This window comes from Cebus imitator, unplaced genomic scaffold (genome assembly GCF_001604975.1).
Source record: "Cebus imitator isolate Cc_AM_T3 unplaced genomic scaffold, Cebus_imitator-1.0 Scaffold45, whole genome shotgun sequence".
Lineage (NCBI taxonomy): Eukaryota > Metazoa > Chordata > Mammalia > Primates > Cebidae > Cebus > Cebus imitator.
This window is the reverse complement of record NW_016107360.1, coordinates 14,973,087-14,991,677: the sequence shown is the minus strand read 5'-3', so window position 1 is coordinate 14,991,677 and position 18,591 is coordinate 14,973,087. Positions and strand designations below refer to the sequence as shown.

Below are 18,591 nucleotides of genomic sequence, written 5' to 3'. Positions count from 1 at the left end.
GATGGAGCTGTCATTGCATCATACAGATACTCCACATTTTGCTAATTCATAAATTGATGGATGTTTAGGTTATTTCCACTTCTTGGCTACTATGAATAATGATGTTATGAATATTCATATACAAGCTTTGTGTAGATGTGCATTTTCAATTCCCTTGCCTATGTACCTAGGAGTGGATTTTCTGAATAATTCGGTGTTTGACTTTGTGAACAACTGTGCAACTTTTTAGCAAAGCGCCTGATGATTCTACAGTTCCACCAGCAATGTATGATTTCCACACATTCTTGCCAATTTTTGTTATTGGCTATTTTGTTTTTTTAGCCATCCTCATGGATGTGAAACAATATTTCATTGTGGTTTTAATTTACCTAGTGACTAATGATACTGAGCATCTTTCATGTGCTTATTGGGCATCTGTAGATAATGTATATTGTTTTTATGCAAACAATTCATATGCAATTTTATAAATATATGATCTCAAGATGTTTCCAAAACAAAAAAAATCTTTCAGAAACATACAAAAGTATTAGTGGTGAATGTCTGGGTAATAAGATGATGATCGAGCTTTTAAAAAATCCTTTGATACCTCCTAAATGCCTGCCATGAATATGAATTACTTTCATGGTTTGACAGTGAAGGAAGGAATGCATGATGGGTTTTCAGACTGGGCCCGCACTTTGACATTTGTCTGACCAGGAAGGTGCCAGGCAGCCGGGCGGCATGGGCGACAGTGTGACCTTGGGCAGCTTCACGTAGGTGTGTCTCCATTCCCTGGAACTCTCACGACTGTAAGGGAAGAGGCTGTCCATCTGCTGCCTCCATCAGATGCACATTTGTGCACCAGCAAGGGTGAGGGATGCCTACTCCTTCTCCTCCCAGTGCATGAGAAAAGAAACCTGGTCCAGGCAGACCATGGAGGACAAGCTAGATCCTCCATGCAGAGGACAGGGCCAGCATGCAGGGATCACAGAGAAGGGAGGCTCCCAGACAAGGGCCAGGACAGGCAAACGGCACCTGGCAATCAGCCCAAGTAGGCAGAGGCTGGAGGGGAAGGTTTGGACTCTCAGGGTAGTCGGAGAAAGGAGCAATGACCAGAAAGGCTAATGTAGTAAGGGAAGGCTTCCTGGAAGTGGGGGAAATGGAACTGAGTTTTGCAGGACGGGTCTGTTGTGGGTAGACCAAGAAGGGAGAGGTTTCACTCCAACCTGACAGTGTCCGTTTCTGCCTGTTCTCTGTACTGGAATCTCCCGCCACCATCATCAGTCAATAAGCAGGTCCCCACAGACAGAGCCCAGGTCTCCTCCTCCTCCCCGCTGCCAAGAAGGAGGGTGGAAGACGGACGGACTCTACGGATGTGTTACATTAAAGGAGTCCTCACTTGGGTGGGAGACAGCAGGCAGTACACTGGGACCCAAGAGGACACACAATGGGGAGGGCATAAAAGAAAGACCTGGAGTTCCGGCATCTCCACCCCAGAGAAAAAGAAGGAAAGAGATGCAAGCAATTTTCAGAAAAAACCCAAAGGCCAAGCACGTACAGCAAGAGATGTTTACACCCATTAGCTATCAGGAAGATGCAAATTAAGACAACAGTGCCATGGTACTTTACACCATTTGGGTGACGAGCATTAAAAAGCCATGTAATGCCAAATGTTGGTGGGGCTGTGGGATTTAGGAAGCTCAAGAGCTGCTGGTGGTAGTGCAGATCTGAAGCATGCAGCCTGGCGTTGCCTAATCATGAAGGACACCCAGCACTGCCCTTCCTGGATGTGAGTCCTGGACAGAGGCTCACTCTCACAGGTCCGGGAGGGAACCGGCATGTGCATGTTCACTAGAGCACAGGGGACACAGGACAGGAAGACGTGGGCGGTGACTCCACGCAGCTCCACATGCAGCCAAAACGATGGATCAGATGTGCACAGGGCAGCACGAGAGCATCTCTTTTTTTTTTTTTTTTTTTGAGATGTAGTTTTGCTCTTGTTGCCCAGGCTGGAGTGCAGGGTGCAATCTTGGCTCACTGCAACTTCTGCCTCCTGAGTTCAAGCAATTCTCATGCCTCAGCCTCCGGAGTAACTGGGACTACAGGCACCTGCCACCATGCCCAGCTAATTTTTTATATTTTTAGTAGAGACAGGGTCTCACTATGTTGGCCAGGCTGGTTTTGAACTCATGACCTCAAATGATCCACCCGCCTCGGGCTTCCAAAGTGCTGGGATTACAGACCTGAGCCAATGCATACAGCCCAAGAGCATCTCTTAAAAGCGCAGTGCTGAGGGGGAGAAATGTTAGAAGCAGGATGAGGCAAATGACCAACAGCATTGATGTAAATTAAAGTACAGACACACAAAACACGTATTTTGCAAGACACCCAGAAACACAAGTATTCACATTAAACATGCTTGCTTGCCTGTGAGAGGAGGGGAATGGGAGCAGTGATGAAGACAAAAGAGAGCACAGTTTAAGAACAAATAAAACAAGAGGCCCTTTGCACAGATAAATAATCATAATGTAGCATGAACTGAGGAACGATGAACGCAACTCAGCACCAGCTGTCCAAATAAAGAATGCAGGTGCACTACCCTTCAGAGGCCATTTACTCACTCAAACATGCGTCTATTCATTTACAGGTTTATTGGCTCCGCTAGCCTTGGACTAGAGCCCCAGGCCTCGGGAAGAGGAACGGATGAGAACAGACACAGAGGGACCACAGAAGTCAGAGGCAGACCTCGAAAGAGAGTCGGGGCAGAGACAGGGAGGATAGGGCTGCCCCTGTCCCGGGCCGGGATGGGGCTGTGGCCTGAAGTTCCCTGGGAGTCCCCTTGCTCCTCCAGAGTGTGGTGGACACATAATAGCTGCCCAAGTTCAAGTGTGGACTCCAGGGGCATGATGGGGCAGCCTAGCACATAGATGTCAGCACCTTCGCTGCCGAGCGGGAAGGTGCGGTCCACTTAGCGCGGGTCCTCCAGGCTGGCAGGAGCTCAGGGTCATGGCCATGCCAATTCCGTGAGATCTCAGTCCTCACCTCCAGGGACAAGGGAGAGGATGTTAGGAAGGTCCCCCTGGGGCTTTGCTACTCAACCCCAATAAGTCTCAGGTGCAGGGAGAGGCCGTGTAAGAGAAACAGAGACATGGGGCAGGAAAAGCCATGCTTAGCCACAGGCACTGCTAAGTACTACCTCTGGAGGATACTACTTCCTCCTTCCTGTATTTCTCACCATTCTTTCAGCTCCTCTCTCTGCCTTTTAGCCCTGCCTTTGTCTGAGCCCAGTTAAAGGCATTTCTGGGTGCTTTCTTGAGTTCCTGGCCAAATAACCACCCTGTTCTTTCTGAATCACTTAGACCACTCCTTCCTCTGGGGCTCAATTTTGTGAGCTCAACTCTGGCCACTGTGAAACCTGTCCAGAGGACGTCACCTGAAGGGAGAGAAGATTCAGAACTCTGTCTGAGGGGCTTCAGTTGAGGGAACTGAAAGGAACTGAAAGAAAAGTAGCCTAGGGCAATGTGGAAGGGTGGGATTGGAGGGGGCGCTGTCTGTATCTTTTCATCTCCAAGGGGCTTTCAGGGGCACGGGGTGCGGAGAGACTGCCCCATGCAGTAGAGCGGAACTACAGTTGTGGTGAAAGATGAGGAATCGGATGTCTGTTCAACACAGAGACAATCTATGTGGGACACAGCTGCCTGAAACAGAAAGAGCTATTGCAGGGTAGTAAGCTCCCCATCACCAGAAGTATGTAACCACCTGGTCCGCAACATTGCATCCTAAGACAGATCTCCTCCCTACTCTCTGGAAACACTTTTTCCACACCCCACCAGCCTCAGCCTGGGCTGCTGCTTGCCCCACCCAGGACCCCCAGGGCCCATGGTCTGCTACACCCAGACACCAGATAAGGCTGCATGGGACTTAGAGAGGCCTGGTGAGGAGTGAAGAGAGGGAGAGGAGAAGGAGCAGTCAGGGACAGAAGCGAGAGATGAGATGGGAGCCGGGAGCAACACACCACAGTGAGGGACACAGGGCACCTGCGGCCAGGTCTCACAGAATACAGAGCCCCTGGCAAATCCATGGCCAGCAGAGGGAGCACAGGGGCCTGCAGGTGCACAGAGGTGGAACTTGGGAGTCTAGCGCATTGAGATCAATTCTCCCCAGCCTCTCTCCCCAGAGCAAGACTGTCCTAAGGAGGAGATTTGGAAATTCACAGTGTCTCCTGGGTGGAATTCACTTCGAGCCGGTCTCTGGCATCTTTCCACATGTCCACGTGTGCAGCAGCACCATCTGTTCTGTCTTTTCATGTCTGTCTCCCCTTCCATCCATTCTCTTTGTGTGTCTGTTTCCTTCGCGTGCTGTTTCCCGGGCTCCAGATCTTCCTCTTTGTCTCTGCATCTGATTATTATCCTAGTTCCCTGTATGTTCACCTCTGACTTGCCTGGCTCCTCTATCCATTCTCTCTGATTGCCTCTCCTTCAGCTGGCATACTCCCTCCCGGGCTCCCTTTATGTTCAATTTTAGAAACAGAATTGGGGGATTCCTTCTGACTCCCTACCCTAATCCTGCTCCTGATCCCTGAAAGGCCACCTCCATCTCCTGAAGAGTGACTAGTAGAACTTGGCCCAGCACAGAGAAGGGATAGATAAGAGATGTTTACAGGAAGCATTCAGGTTCAGCTTGATCCAGAAGCTCAGGACAGACTACCACAAAGGCTCATAGGAGTCAAGGTGTGGCCTGAGCTGGGGTTTACAGGGCCTGAGTCGGGGAGAGAAGGAGGGGCCTGAGGTCTGGTGGGAGGGGGACTCCATGAGGGATATCCTTGAAAGTCACACACCTCTTGGTTGAGGAAGCAGTAGAGGATGGCAACGATGAAGCCCTGTGGGGCCAAAGAGGAAAGACCCCGTCAGAACACTTTGGCCTGTCCTCAAGGTGTCCAGTCTTCCTGCTGCTCTTTCCCTACTCACCCTCAGGCTATGGCTTGGGCCAGGTCTGATTGAAATAGGAATTTTGAGGCATTCATTACCTACTATGTGCCAGGAATATTGTCTCATAAAATTGTCATAGCAAGCCTGCCAGGGCTGTACTGTTGGCCTCATTTCTCTGACTTTATTTCTGCATCCCTTACGGATGAGCACAGCATTTGGCACATAATAGGGGATCAGTAGGAGCTGAATAGATTGGATGGATGGATGGATGGATGAGGGGGTGGATGGATGAATGGATAGATGGGTTGGTGGGTGTGTTGGTGGGTGGGTAGATGGATGGATGGGTGGATGATGGATGGGTTAGTGGGTGGATGTATGGATGATGGATGGGTGGGTGGATGAACGCATGCGTAGTTGAATAAATAGAGAGATAGGTGACTGGAAGATGGACAGACAGTTGAATAGATGGATGAAAAATAATAGCCCTCACCCTGTCATGAACCCAGCCAAGGCCTGTGGGCAACAGCAGCTCCCTTAGCACCTCCCATGGAGAGAAAGAGTGCCTGCAGGGCCCTCACCTGGAAGGAGCCCAGTCCCAGCTCCAGGGGGAGGCGGATGCCCAGGCCAACATTGTCAGGCAGGAAGTTGAAGATGATGTAGTGAATTCCAAAGAGTGGGATAAGAAAAAGTGTCGACTTGGAGAGACGCCTGCAGGAAAGACAAATCCTGGGCTCCCAAGGCTGGGATAGAAACTGTCATGTGCACTTCATCTTCTCTCACTTCCTGCCACCTCCCTACATCCACTGTGCGGACCAGCCACCCTGAGAAATGCCACCAGCCCACACTGACCCTGGGCTTTTTCATTTCTGGGCCCAGGGTCCTGCTGATTCCCCTGCCAAGTGTTATTGCCCCAGTTTATCCCAAAGTCTACGCATCTTTCAAAGTGGGGATCAAAACTACTTCCTCCAGGAAGTCTTCTTTGACCACACCACCCTTCACCTAGAAAGGATCTCTCTCCTCAGGCTCCCATAGAAATTCATCTTAGCACTCATCATTCTATTTGGCATGGGAACTGGCTGTTTGAAGTGCCTATCCTTCCAATATTGTGATACTCCAGAAGGAAGGGGCCAGGTCTATTCTGTCTCTGGGAACACAGGGAAGAGTACGGGGCTGAGGTCACGAGTGCCTGTTGGATGAGATAGAACCACCACATTGAATCCCCCTCCAGTTACCCTTTTCCAGTGTACCCAGACACACACACACACACACACACACGCACACGCACACGCACACGCGCGCACACACAGTACCAATACTGAGAATGGGTATGGAGGCTGCCCTGAGCTGACTCCAGTTTCCTCAGCAGGATGCGGATAATATTGAGAAAAAGCCCAAAGTTCACCTGGAAATAGAGGTATAGGAAGATGGAAGACAAGGGTCAGTGGGTATCCTTGGGTGGCTGGGATGAGCTGCAGCCCATTTGGGGACCAGAAAACTTAAATCCTTCAGACGTGAGAATGCAGATGGATGAACACACAGATCATTGCTCCAGAACTTGTGGCCTGGAGCTGGGAGTTCCCACATTTGAGCCTTAGAGGACAGAGGAGGGCCCAGGACTCCTGTCCCTCTCCAGTCCTGGCATCAAAGAGGGGCGATCAGGCCTTGCCACCTGCCTCTGACCACCACCCAGGCTCTTCTCTAGCACAAACCAGATGTCCCTCATTTTGCACAGTTGCTAAGTTGCAAAACATTTGTACATTTACCAAAGCCATGCAAAGCGGTCTTCACTGCCTCTGTGTTGTGTGTGGGAGCAGAGGGAGGCGAGGGGTTTAGCTGTGTAGTCTATTTACTGCCCCCACCCCACACCCCAACCTCTCACTGCAGTGGCAAATGAGCTGCAACCAGCTCAGTAGACTCATCAAAATTGAGCTGGAACAGCCTGCATGCTGGTGGAAACCACCACTCCTCCGGCTTTACAAATGCAATACTGAGGCCCAGAGAGGGCCTCACAGAGAATCGGTGGCAGAGCAAGGCTGGAGCTCTGTGTTCAAGGCTCCCAGCCTGGAGTTGCATTTCCTGCTGTGCACAGCCCCTCAGTAGATCCAGGGAGGTTGACTGGATAAAGCCAAGAACCATGGCCCAGGGACTGACCCCAACCGAGAGGACGATGGGCCCCTTGATGATCCACCAGTAGGGAGAGCTGTTGTCCAGGTCCCAGCACCTGGGGGGAGACGCAAGAATGCCATTGTTGGAATGTCCCGTTCACTGTGATGACCCAGTGGCACAAGTGCACCTCCCTCCTCTCTCAGGCATTTGTGCCTTCTGGCCTCACCCCACCTCCCCTCCAGCCTTCTCACCTGTCTCAGCCAGTTAGGGTCTCACCCAAAGGGGCACCCCAATCCAGGCTTGGCTCACCCTTTCTATCCACCTAGATGGACAAATGTTTCTGAACTCTGTCTGTTCGATGCCTCCTTCCTGGACCCTACATGTCCCTTTTTCCAGGAGGGCCCCTGGCAGCTCTCCTACCCCACCTTCCCCCAGCCCTGCAGCCCTGGGAATCTGAGCTGCACTCTCCTGCCTGGCTCATGCCCCTTCTGTGCTATCCACAGAACATTTTCCCACCCCCCATCCTAGCCAGGCAGTCCCTCCTCCTCCTCTTCCCAGCCTGGAGAACAGCCTGTGGCCTGACAGTCCACACCACACCCTATGTATGCCCAGCGGGTGTGACAAGGCGGCTGCTCCGACTCACGCGGTGTCCTCGAAGGCCAGCTTGCAGCCCACCCACGTGCCAGTGAAGAGTACAGGCAGCCCTACAAGTGTACAGGGACACAGGAGTGAGGGGTCTGCATCCTTGGCTCTGAGACCTGGCCCCACCTCGTTCACCACCATCAGCCACTCAGGGCACTGCAAAGGCAGGGCCAGGCAGGACCCCAGAGCCAGGGTCCTGCTCCCACGCTCCAACACTTGCTGTCGGACTGTGGCCCATCCCTCCCCTTCTCTGGGCCTCAGAGTTAGCTGGAGGGGCCTTTATGTGAGCTCCCTGGACCTTCCCAGCCCAGTACCTTCCCATGGTGCCCAACCAACCCTGGGCACTCACCCCAGCCAGCGAGAACCAGCCACCAGAAGGCTCTCCTTGAGCTGGGGGAGGTGGAGGCCAGGAGGCAGGTCAGGTAGGCGGCTTCTGCCAACAGCCAGCTGAAGTTGGTCATGGTGGCGAAATGCAGGGCGGCCACGGAGACCTTGCATAGAACCTGGGGATGAAACTCAGGTGCTTCCGAGCTGGGACACCCACTGGAGCCCCACCCCAGTCACCTCTACCCTGCTCAGATACACAACCTCCAGGCCCCTCCAGCTTAGGCTGGGAACTCCGGCTCCTTGGGCCACCCGAGAGGGGATATGGTGATATACAGTGAGGGTGAAGAGCACAGATTTGGGATCTAGACTGCCTGGCTTCTAATTTACCGTCGATTTGCTGTGAAATCTCCTCACACCTTTGCTCTTCATCTGTAAAAGGAAAAACTTCCACTACCTAGCTCGTGTCCTTGTCATAAGGATAAATTAGAAACTCTGCCTAAGACTTGCTTCTATTTTCACTTACCCCATGCTTCCTGAGCTGAAGTCAACCCCTAGAGCTGTGACTGAGGCACAGCTCTGCCTTGCAAAAGCGCACACAGGCCCCCGTGCATTCACTCACTCACTGCATGACCTGACCACCTGCCGGCATGGGAGCAGGACTGCCTCTGAGTTAGTTGGCCCAGGTTTGGTCCCAGCCCCTCGCCCCCTAAGACAGCAAGACCAAGTTCTCTTCCTCCTCCCCCTCTGCCTACTGAACATAAAGGCGATGAGGATGAAGACCTTCATGATGATTTACTTCCATTTAAAAACAGTACATTTATTTTCTCTTCCTTATGATATTCTTAAAATTGTTTCTCTAACTTTATTGTAAGAATGCAGTATATAACACATGTAACAGACCAAATATGTGTTAATCGACCATTTATGTTATCGGTAAGGCTTGAGGTCAAAAGTAGGCTATCAGTAGTTAGGTTTGGGGGTAGTCAAAAGTTATGCTTGAATTTTCAACTGAAAGGGGGGTCAACACCATTAACCCCCATGTTGTGTCAAGGGACAGCTGTACATGGTAAGCACCTATTGAAATGCCTGGCACAAAATAAGTGTTGAATATGAAGTATGATTAAATCTTTCATCAGTTAATTGAGGTCATATGTTAGTTTGCTCGCAGATTTCACTGTTCATTTCCAGCACACCTATAGGGAATCTAACAGGTTCTGGGTCTCCCCATTCTGCCCACCTCTCCTTCAATTTCAGTTGCCTCTTACTGTCTCCACCCCACCTCTCCCATGGTGTCTTCCCAGTTTCCTGGACATGGCCCAGGTCCTCCTGTCTTTTCGAGTTTGTTCACCCGGGTCCCTCCCCTTCACGGGTCCTCCTTCCCCATCTCCCTATCATTGCTGCCAACACAGCTCCAGGGTCCCTTCCTCCCTGAAGCCCCCTCTCAGCTTCCTCTACTTGGACATCCTCTAATCTGTGTGCATTCTGTCCCTTGGGCACTTCCTGAAGGAGGGACCCAGCTCCCCCCTGCCACTTGCATACACACCCCCAGCACAGACCAATGAGTGCTCAGGGAGGTATCAAAGGAAAGGAAGAGGCTGTGCATAGTGAAACGTGGTCTAGGTTAGACTACGGAACGCGGAGTAGAGCATGCATGGAAAATTACATGGATCGATACCACGATCTTTCCCGGGAATGGCGTGTGAGGACTTAGGGTCTGACATGAGAGAGGGGCAGTTTCCTGTTCTGTGACTGGCCATGCCTGCAGCAGCCCCAGGGTCAGCCCACAGGGCAGGACAGGCTGGGGCAGGCACATCTGGGTCTGTAATCCCACCTCCTCTCTCCCCCACCAGCCCATCCCCTCTGCCCACGGTCATTACGGTGGAGAAGCTGCAGTGGTCAGTGCTGTCTGCGTGGAAGAGGGCGGCATCCTTCAGGAACACAGCTCCCGCCTTGAGGATAAAGGTGGTGAACAGCTGGGTGTGGACGTAGTTCCGGGGACAGCGGAGCCTCCTGGTGTGAATGGGAGAAATGAGGAACAAGAAGCAAGCAGGGAGAGGGGATTCTGGTGTTCTGCGACTGGGCTGAGCAGGGCAGGAGATGAATCGAATTGAAGGCAATCAAGCAGAATTGAATTGAGCTGAACTTGAGGTTTCAGTTTAACCCTTGCAGGACAGCTGAGCAACCATTCCTGTGCTCAGGGTAGGCGTGGAAACAGGAATATCTGGTCCCTGCCTTGGCAGTGCTCATAGTCTGGGGGAACAGGGGCAGAAATGGCAGGTACTGCCCATGGGACCCCCTGGATGATCAGAGACACTCATCCCCATGAGACCAAGAACAGCACAGGCGAGATGTGGTGCTCAGACTTTGAAGGCTGGAGGGAGGGGGTCAGGGGCTTAAAAGGGACAATGATCAGAGAGTTGTAACAGTCAAGAGGGACTCAGGAGGCAGAGGATTGTTAAATGCAAATAGGAGCTGGGCTTTCTCAAATATAAACACACTGAGGAAAAATAAGGAATTTCGAGCAGATGCAATGAGTGCCACAGAGCAAAGGGGCGGAGGTCGGAGTGAGCTCTGGTGTTTGGAGGGATGTGTCTACACACTGGGGAAAAGAGAGGGAAAGGCGGACATGGATATGCTACTTAGATCTGGGAAGTTCATGGCTATCCAGGCAAGAAATCAGACTTGGCCCTCTGGGAAATAGGGAGCCAAGGAAGGTTCTTGAGCTGGTGATGAGGATGGCAAACCTGAGAGCAACCAGGATGGTGATGGCCACGAGGAGGGCCACAATAGAGATGCTATGGCCCATGGTGTAGACCATCTTCACCGTGGAGAAGTAAGATTTCTGGGAAGAGCAGAGACAGAAGAAAGTCTTAGCTTCTGGACCTTGTGGGGGAAAGAGAGGCTTGGCAGTCAAGCAGGTGAAGCATCTGCCATTCCACCCCAACACTCCCCATCTGGGGGCAGAGATGTCCGCAGGTACCATGGAAACCTCCCCCTATGTGCTGAAGATTTAGTTTCCTGCCTGAGCCTCGGGTGAGGGAGGGGCGGTGGCAAGGAGTGGAGATGCTTAGCACTCACGATGCTGGGGGGCGGAGAGAGGCAGCCACAGAAACTACGTGTCCCTGGGGAATAACAAAAGCCCAAGAGGAAATCAGCTTGTTTATTGACATCCAGCTTGGTCACCGGGCTTGGGAACACAATGTCCCCAAGTAAAGGAGACAGCCAGGGACACCTGGGGACAGCCACACCAAGCAGGCAAAAGCTTTCCATGGCCAAGTGTTTGGATCAATCAGTCCAGCCTGGCCATGAAGATAGAGGGTGCAGGCAAAGGAAGGGAGCAGGGCCCGGGCACTGGCACCAATCCCAGCTCTCCTGTGGGGCTCAGGCAATCACTGCCTGTCTCTGACTCAGTCTTCGCATCTGAAAAATGGTTACAGTCATGCTTCACCTTTCAGAGATCACAGGGATAGAAAAACGGCATGATGCACGTGGGAGTGCCTGGCAAAGGCTCTGCGGGACGTGCTAGCTGGTATTAGGAGCTTTTTGCAATCTCTCTAGGCTTGAGTTTCCCTCACTGGCCCACACCACAACCATGCACACTGCTCCACTGACTGAGGGCCACAGAAGAGAAGGAGCTTCCCCAGGGCTGCCAGGAGCCTTGTTTCCTCTGGAACCACCCCAAGCTCCCTGTCCTGGAGGCTTGCACACTGAAGCAAGATAGCAGCCGACAGATCTCCCACCTGCCCTCTGCCCCACTTCTCCCTCCAAGTACCTTGGCTGGTGGGTCAGCCTCAAGTAACTTAGCAAAAGACCCCTCTCCTCCAGACACTTCACTGCCCTCTCTGGAAAACTGTAATATTCCAACCTGCAGGCCACGGAAGGGCAGCCCCCACATTTGTGCACCCACCCATACAAATGTCCATGGCAGTCCTTCCTCCAAGATGCCAGGAACCTCTTACCTCCTCGGCCAGCAGCTCCAGCGGCACAGGGCAGGCCACGGGGTAAGGTGGAAAGGGCTCCGACCAGCCAGTGATGGTGCAATCCCGGTTCACAGCTCCTGGGAGACAAGCAGGACTCTCTAGCCACAACTCCTTCCCTCCTCCCAGGAGGGGTTGGGGTGCCATGGACCATTAAGTGACCCTGGCAGGGTTACTGGGACAGTTACTCTCACCAACAAAGAGGGTGGCTCCAGAGGCCTGGGGCCCTGGTCCAGCCTGCCCAGGGATACACTATGGGGCCTTCTATCTCTGGCTTCAAAGGCACCATATCTTCCCAGAGAGGGTTATTCCCCTGAGGGGCGGAGAGTGGTGAGCTGGGCTGCCAGCATCCTAAGGGCAGTGGGGGAGAAAAAAGGCCCTTGCTGTCCAGGTGCCCAGGCCAGGGAGGTGAGGCAGAGCAGCAGGGTGCCCCACCCACCCCGCCCTGGGCAGCTGGTAGTGTCTTAGCAGTCAGGCAAGGCTGCCCTCCTCCCCGCTTGCAGTCTGCCTCCTGCTGACACCTTGCGGGCACCCAGGTCCAGCACTTCCAGGTTCCACACTCTAATCCTCTCCTGCGCAGTTCACGTTCTTGTTCCCCCCAGTTCACAGCTCAGGAAACAGAAGTCGGGATCAACTGACTGGCCCGAGGTCGCCCCAGAAGAGGGCAAGTTGGTACAAACCCAGGTCTGCCTGCCCCCAAAGCCAGTGATGTGTCTGCCCCCCGTCACCTGGCACCCCACTCCCTTTCCCACCGCCACACCCAAGACCCCTCACCTGACTCTGAGCTGAAGTGAGAGAAGAAATCCGGGCAGGGGAGGGTGACCCACTCGCCGGAGCCTGCCGTCGGCCAGCACAGCAGCCCATCCCAGGTCCTAGGGCAGCCTGGATAGACAGCCAGGAGCAGGGGAGACTCGGTCCAGGCACAGGGCTGCCCCCACAATTCAAGGGGTAAGGCTGAAGGACATAAAAATCAGAGAAACTGCCATCTGCCTCCCAGGCCCCATACCCAGGGTGGTGTTGGGCGTCTCTTCTGCTGCCTGCAGACAGGAGCTCTCCTCCTCTCTCAACTGGGTGATGAAGTCACATTCTGGGTGCATGTGGCCCAATACCTGCTGGAAACAGTGAACAGGATGAGCCAGGCCAATTGGGTGCCCTTCCGGGCTCTGTGGTCCAAATGGCCTGAGAACAGGGACAAGGCCTGATTCATTTCTGTGTGTTGATCCTAAGCAAAGACCTGCTCACGGCACTTCCAGGTGTGTGCAGTGGATGTTCAAATACAGGGAAGGGAAGGGGAAGAGAAAAGCGGGAGGGAAAGGGATGGCTCTAATAATCTCCCCTGTAGTTAATACTCTTGTCCTAAGGAAGGAAGGCAGGAACGCAAGAAGGAAGAAAAAAGGAAGGCTGGCTGGCTCTAATCTTCTCCTGCGCAGTTAATGCTCTTGTTCTTTCCAGTTCACAGCCCAGGAGGCGGAGGTCAGGGTTGACTGACTTGCCCAGGGTCACACTGGAAGAGGGGAAGTTGGTATTATACAAACCTGGGTCTGCCTAGATTTGAGTGACTGTTTCTCCATTCTGTCTCATGGAAGTAAGTTCTGAGACACAGAAGACGATGTGCTTCTGAAGACCTTGCAGAGACAGCCAACTCCATGCTTGCCAGGGCCCTTCCTCCTTCCCAGTGTTATTCCTTGCTCTGCACTCCTGCTCCCAGGAAGCAATTCTGCGTAAGCTACCTTGGTAAACAGAACAATGGCCCCCAAAGGTGTCCACATCCTAATCCCTGGAAGCTGTGGATATGTCACCTTATATGGCAAAAGGACTGTGCAGATGTGATTGAGTTCAGGGTCTTGAGATGGGAAGATCATCCTTGACTCTGAGTGGCCCGATCACAAGGTTCCTTATAGGGGGTGTGCGGGGGCAGGAGAGTCAGAATCAGAGGAGGCGTCATGAGGATATGTGCTGTAGGAACTGAGATTTAAAGGTGCCCCACTGCTAGCTTTGAAGGAGAAAGGACACCAAGGCAAGGAAAAGCCAAGCAAATGGATTCTTCTCTAGTCTCCAGAGGAGTGCAGCTTGGCCAGTCCTTTGGATTTATCCCACTGGAAATCATTTTAAATTTCTGACCTCTGTCTCAGCCTCTGCTTTTAGGGGTGCACATGGGCAGGAACATGTGAGAAAATGAGTAAGTTCGTGAGAGAGAAGATGGATGAATGAATGAGCACATGGCTAAGTGAGCACACAGATGAGGTGGAGGAGCAAACGAACGTGGATGCATAGAGGAAGGAAGGGAGGGATGCCTGCCTGGGCAGTTGGCTGGTGGAGTGGATGAGTATACAGACAGACGGAAGACATACACAGGGCTGGGAGGGTGGTGGGTGGATGAATGGACAGATGGATGGACAGAGAGATGACGCGTGGATGGGTCCGTGGTGGATGGGAGAGCTGTGTAGGGATGGAGATGTGGGTTCGTGGATGGGCAGATGAAAGGATCATAGCCTTGGTGGCTGAGCACCCTGAAAGATTGCAGTTTTAGGAGCTTCCCAGATCTTGTGCTACACAGTGGTCATGAGGAATGCTCTCTGGAAGCTGGAAACAAGTTGGATTTTTTGGAAATCTTCTAGCACTATTTCTGGAAGTGTGCCTCAAGAACCAACTAGAGATCCACTGGGACAGAGGCAGGAATATGCAGAGATCTAGGGTGGATCCAGCGCTTTGCATTTTCACAAGTTCTCCAGGGAACTGGGAGTCAACAGCAGGAATTCCTGGCACTTCTCCCTCCCACTGCCCCGAGCTGGAGGAACACCAAACTGATCACCCAGCAGGCCAGAGCCCAAAGAGATGCATATAAGGGGATCCAAGTTCACAAACACACTTTCTGCACTGTGCACTGGGTATACAGCATACATATTTGTGAATAACACACACAGCCAAGTCAGAGGAGTGGCTGGGAAAGGAGGAAGGACTGGGTCCTAATAGACCCTGTGCAAACTGTGATCAAAACCAGGACAGGGGCTAGGCACAGTGGCTCACACCTGTAATCCCAGCACTTTGGGAGGCCAAGGTGGGCAGATCACATGAGGTCAGGAGTTCCAGACCAGCCTGACCAATGTGTCAAAACCCCATCTCTACAAAAATACAAAAATTAGCAGGGCGTAGCGGCACACTCCTGTAATCCCAGTTCTCAAGAGGCTGAGGTGGAAAGAAATGCTGGAACCTGGGAGGCGGAGGTTGCAGTGAGCCTAGATCATGGCACTGCACTCCAGCCTGGATGATAGAGCCAGACTCTGTCTCAAAAAAAAGCAAAAAGAAGCAAGACATGTACCATGGGAGGGAGTGCCCCTCTCAGGGATTGGAGAGGTGACATTTGAGCTGAACCTGGGGACAAAGGAGCATTTTTAAAGCCAGGCACACACAGTGAGGAGAAGAACATCTGAAACCAAAAGAACAGCATGTGCAAAGACAGGCGAAGTGGAAAAAGGTGTATTTGGGAAGTATCTGCCGGGGACTGATGTTTCTTTTCCCATGACCACACACACACGCACACACGCACACACGCACACACACACACTTTCTCTCTCTCTCTCTCTCTCTCTCTCTCTCTCTGTCCAGCAGGATCCATGTCAGCAAATGTTTTATTAACAGCTAGTGTTCTTTGGGATAAATGCAGGCACAGCAAATAGTGCAGCAGACCTAAGACGGGCTGGGGTCAGAGAGTAGAGACTTTGACCACCAGAGTGAGGACAGCAGACAGTGGGTGACCATATGGAGAGGCCCGAGAGCTCCGCTGTGGACCTGTGGGCTAGAAGAGGATCTGAGACCCAGCCCAGTAAGGAGTGTCACCGCCACCAGCACTGCCCTGGCAGAAGTCACTCCTGTCCCACCCCGCTGACCCCATTCCCCCAAATCCAGCTTGGACCCAACTCTGCCATCCCCTGCTTAGCCCTGCAGGGCCTCAGGGTGCAGAAGTCACCCACTACCCAGGCTCCGGGTCTCATTTTGGTGGGTACCCCACACTTGGCTCTTGGCTTCCTCCCCAGGACTCAGTGGTCTCAGGGCAGAGCCCCATTGTGTGTCCCCATCATCTCCCAACAGACTGAGGGCACAAAGCGGGGAAGGAAGGGCAGGTGGGCAGGTGGACCTGTATAGGACTTTCTTACACCATCAGCCTGACATTGACCCTGGGCTGTTGAGAGAGCCATGGTCTCCGCCTATCCTTCCTCCTGCTATACACGATCTGGAAAGCCCCAACTTTGCCTGGGAACCTTCTCGGGGCCTATCAAGGGGAAGCTCTGAGGGCAAAGGACGCCATGTGAGCAGCCTAGGGCCAAAGGATAGACAGACAGTGCCCACACCGCTAAGAGAAGGAGGGAAATTTAGGGAAGTCCAACTAATGACTCGGGGTGTGTGGTCACAGGGCAAGATGGAAGGGGAGATTCTAGGGAGGGAAGTCGTGGGGGTGGAAAGACAGACCATTCTTAGATTTATCCAAATGCTCTTGCTCCATCAGGACTGGCAAAACACATCCTGGGGCTCCCGGTCACCCCTACACACTCCTGAGGGGAGGTTCCCGTGCCCTGGACCCCCAGGTCTGGCATCTGTGCCTGCCACTCTTCCTGGTGTCTGCAGGGGATGGAGCCCACACTGGCCAACAGTGATTTAGTTCTAGCTTTCAAATCAGCACCATCTGCTGAATGGCCACCATCAGGTCCTGGGTCCCTCTGCTGAAAATAAAGCTTTTGCTGCAGAGCACACAGATGGCCGCCAGGGGGCAGTCAGTTTCCTGCGTTGCACCCCTCTACCCAGCCCTTGACAAATCAGACTCCACTCAATGCACAGCAAACCTGGCTAGCAGATATATTCTCTTTTTACAAAAGAGATAAGGCTCAGGAAGGCTGAGGGACTTGCAGGCCACACGGCTAGTTTCACGAGTCCAGGATTCAAGCCCAAAGCCTGTGCGCTTGGGAGCAGGCGCAGCAAGGTGCTCGGGAGGGGCAGCAGCGCCCCAACAAGGCAGCGGAGGAAGAATACTTCAGCCCCCACCATCCCAGAACCTTGTGACTCCCGTCCTGGTCCCTGCTGTCACTTGCAATAACCTCGTGGAAAGTTACTGGAAAATTGCAGCACATCTGGGAAAGGCTGGCTGTCCTGACGCTCCGTGCTCCAGCGCCCTAGCCCGTGGAGTAGTGTTTGGTTGCCAAAAGCCTCTCCGGCCCTCAGCATCACGGCCGGATGATGGATCCCCTAACTGCTGGAGCAGAAGCAGCTGGTCTCCACCAACTCCTCAGGTTCTACTCCTTCCCTGGCCACACTGTCTTCAAAGGAAACCACCAAATTGGAGATGGCTCAGGGAGTCATGGGGCTAAGGAGGGGTCCAGAAATCTTACCAGGGGAGCGTGTGGAAGCATCGCGGACGCACAGCGGACAGAAAGAGCAGACTGGGGGAACTAAGAGGAGGCCTGACTTTGCCTCCCCAATTCTGAGGCACTGTCTTGGGGCAGACAGAGTCTCTGGTCCCCAGAGGGCACAGCCAGGCCCTGGGGAAAGCAACAGGAAGTCTGTGTTAATAGCGCTACCCAGAATCACAGCAGACTGCCTGGCAGAGGGAGATGAGTGGGGGACCCCAGTTATCAGGAGTGCTCTAAGCCACAGCCTGCCACCTGCTCGTGGGGAGGGATTTTAGAGTGGGAGAAAGGCAGTAGGGTCTCTGCCAGGCTCCAGTTGGCCCCAGGACTCCCAAATCTGGAGCCTAGTAGGAGAGGCTTGAAGGTCTGAGCTGGCTACTCACGGTCGGTAACTGGCTCAACACGCAGAGGACTCGGGCCCCCCACATCCGGCGGTCCATGGTGGGCCCAGCAGCGGCTCCCTCCACCAGTCTCAGTGAGCCTTGGCTGTCTTCCCTCCCCTGCTGTCCCCTGACACAGCCACTGCCACCACACCCTCTGCTTCCCCTTTTCAGGTGGCTGTTTGCATAGGCAGGAGCCAGCCAAGGGGACACAGCCCTCTGAATATTCACCAGGATTTCAGGACACCTGCTCAGCTCAGCCATGGCTCTGAGGTGGGACTCTGTTTCCAGCAGGCAGGGGCTGAGCCCCCACCCCCACCACCTTATACTCTGGCCATAAGTCTGCTCGTGTGTCTGTCCTGATAGCAAATGCCCAGAAAGGTGACTGCCCCTGGTCACTTGGTCAAATTCTCTACCACTTTCTTCTTTCTCTAAGCCCAGGTCTCTGGTGGCCATCAGATTGATGGGATCTTAAAGAATAGGAAGGGGACCCACACCTGCCCTTCAGAAGCCCCCAGATTACTTGACGTGGGATCCTAGCCTTAGCCACAGGGCTGGAGAGTGAGGTCAGAACTGTGCAGACCTGGTGGGGAAGGAGAAGGGTATAGTATCAGTGGAGATGGATGTCAGTGGAGATGGAGGGTTGGAATGGTCTTAGAAAAGGAAGTGTGATCTCTAAGCGCTGGCATGGACTGACCAGGAATGTGTCATGTCAGCAAGACCCGGGTCCTGTACAGGGCAAGGACGCTAGCCTGGATGGTGGGCTGAAGCTGCAAACATCAAGGCTCTGGACCTCACATGGGGGATTGTCAAAATCTCTCCAGAAACTCTCATGGCAAGAGGAGGAAATGAG

At 53.2% G+C, this 18,591-nt stretch overlaps 1 protein-coding gene across 1 annotated transcript; it reads right to left on the bottom strand.

The window, feature by feature from the left end:
* Positions 1 to 2,615: 2,615 nt before the first annotated feature.
* GHRHR (growth hormone releasing hormone receptor) lies at positions 2,616 to 17,908 on the bottom strand. The gene is made up of 13 exons (XM_017527113.2): positions 17,742 to 17,908; positions 12,966 to 13,068; positions 12,734 to 12,841; positions 11,942 to 12,039; positions 10,727 to 10,824; positions 9,860 to 9,992; positions 8,005 to 8,158; positions 7,657 to 7,717; positions 7,059 to 7,128; positions 6,218 to 6,309; positions 5,486 to 5,615; positions 4,817 to 4,858; positions 2,616 to 3,021 (listed from the first exon to the last, which is right to left on the bottom strand). Exons 1-13 carry the CDS (start codon positions 17,796 to 17,798, stop codon positions 2,896 to 2,898), a joined length of 1,272 nt encoding a protein of 423 aa, XP_017382602.1. The 5' UTR covers positions 17,799 to 17,908; the 3' UTR covers positions 2,616 to 2,895.
* Positions 17,909 to 18,591: the final 683 nt, after the last annotated feature.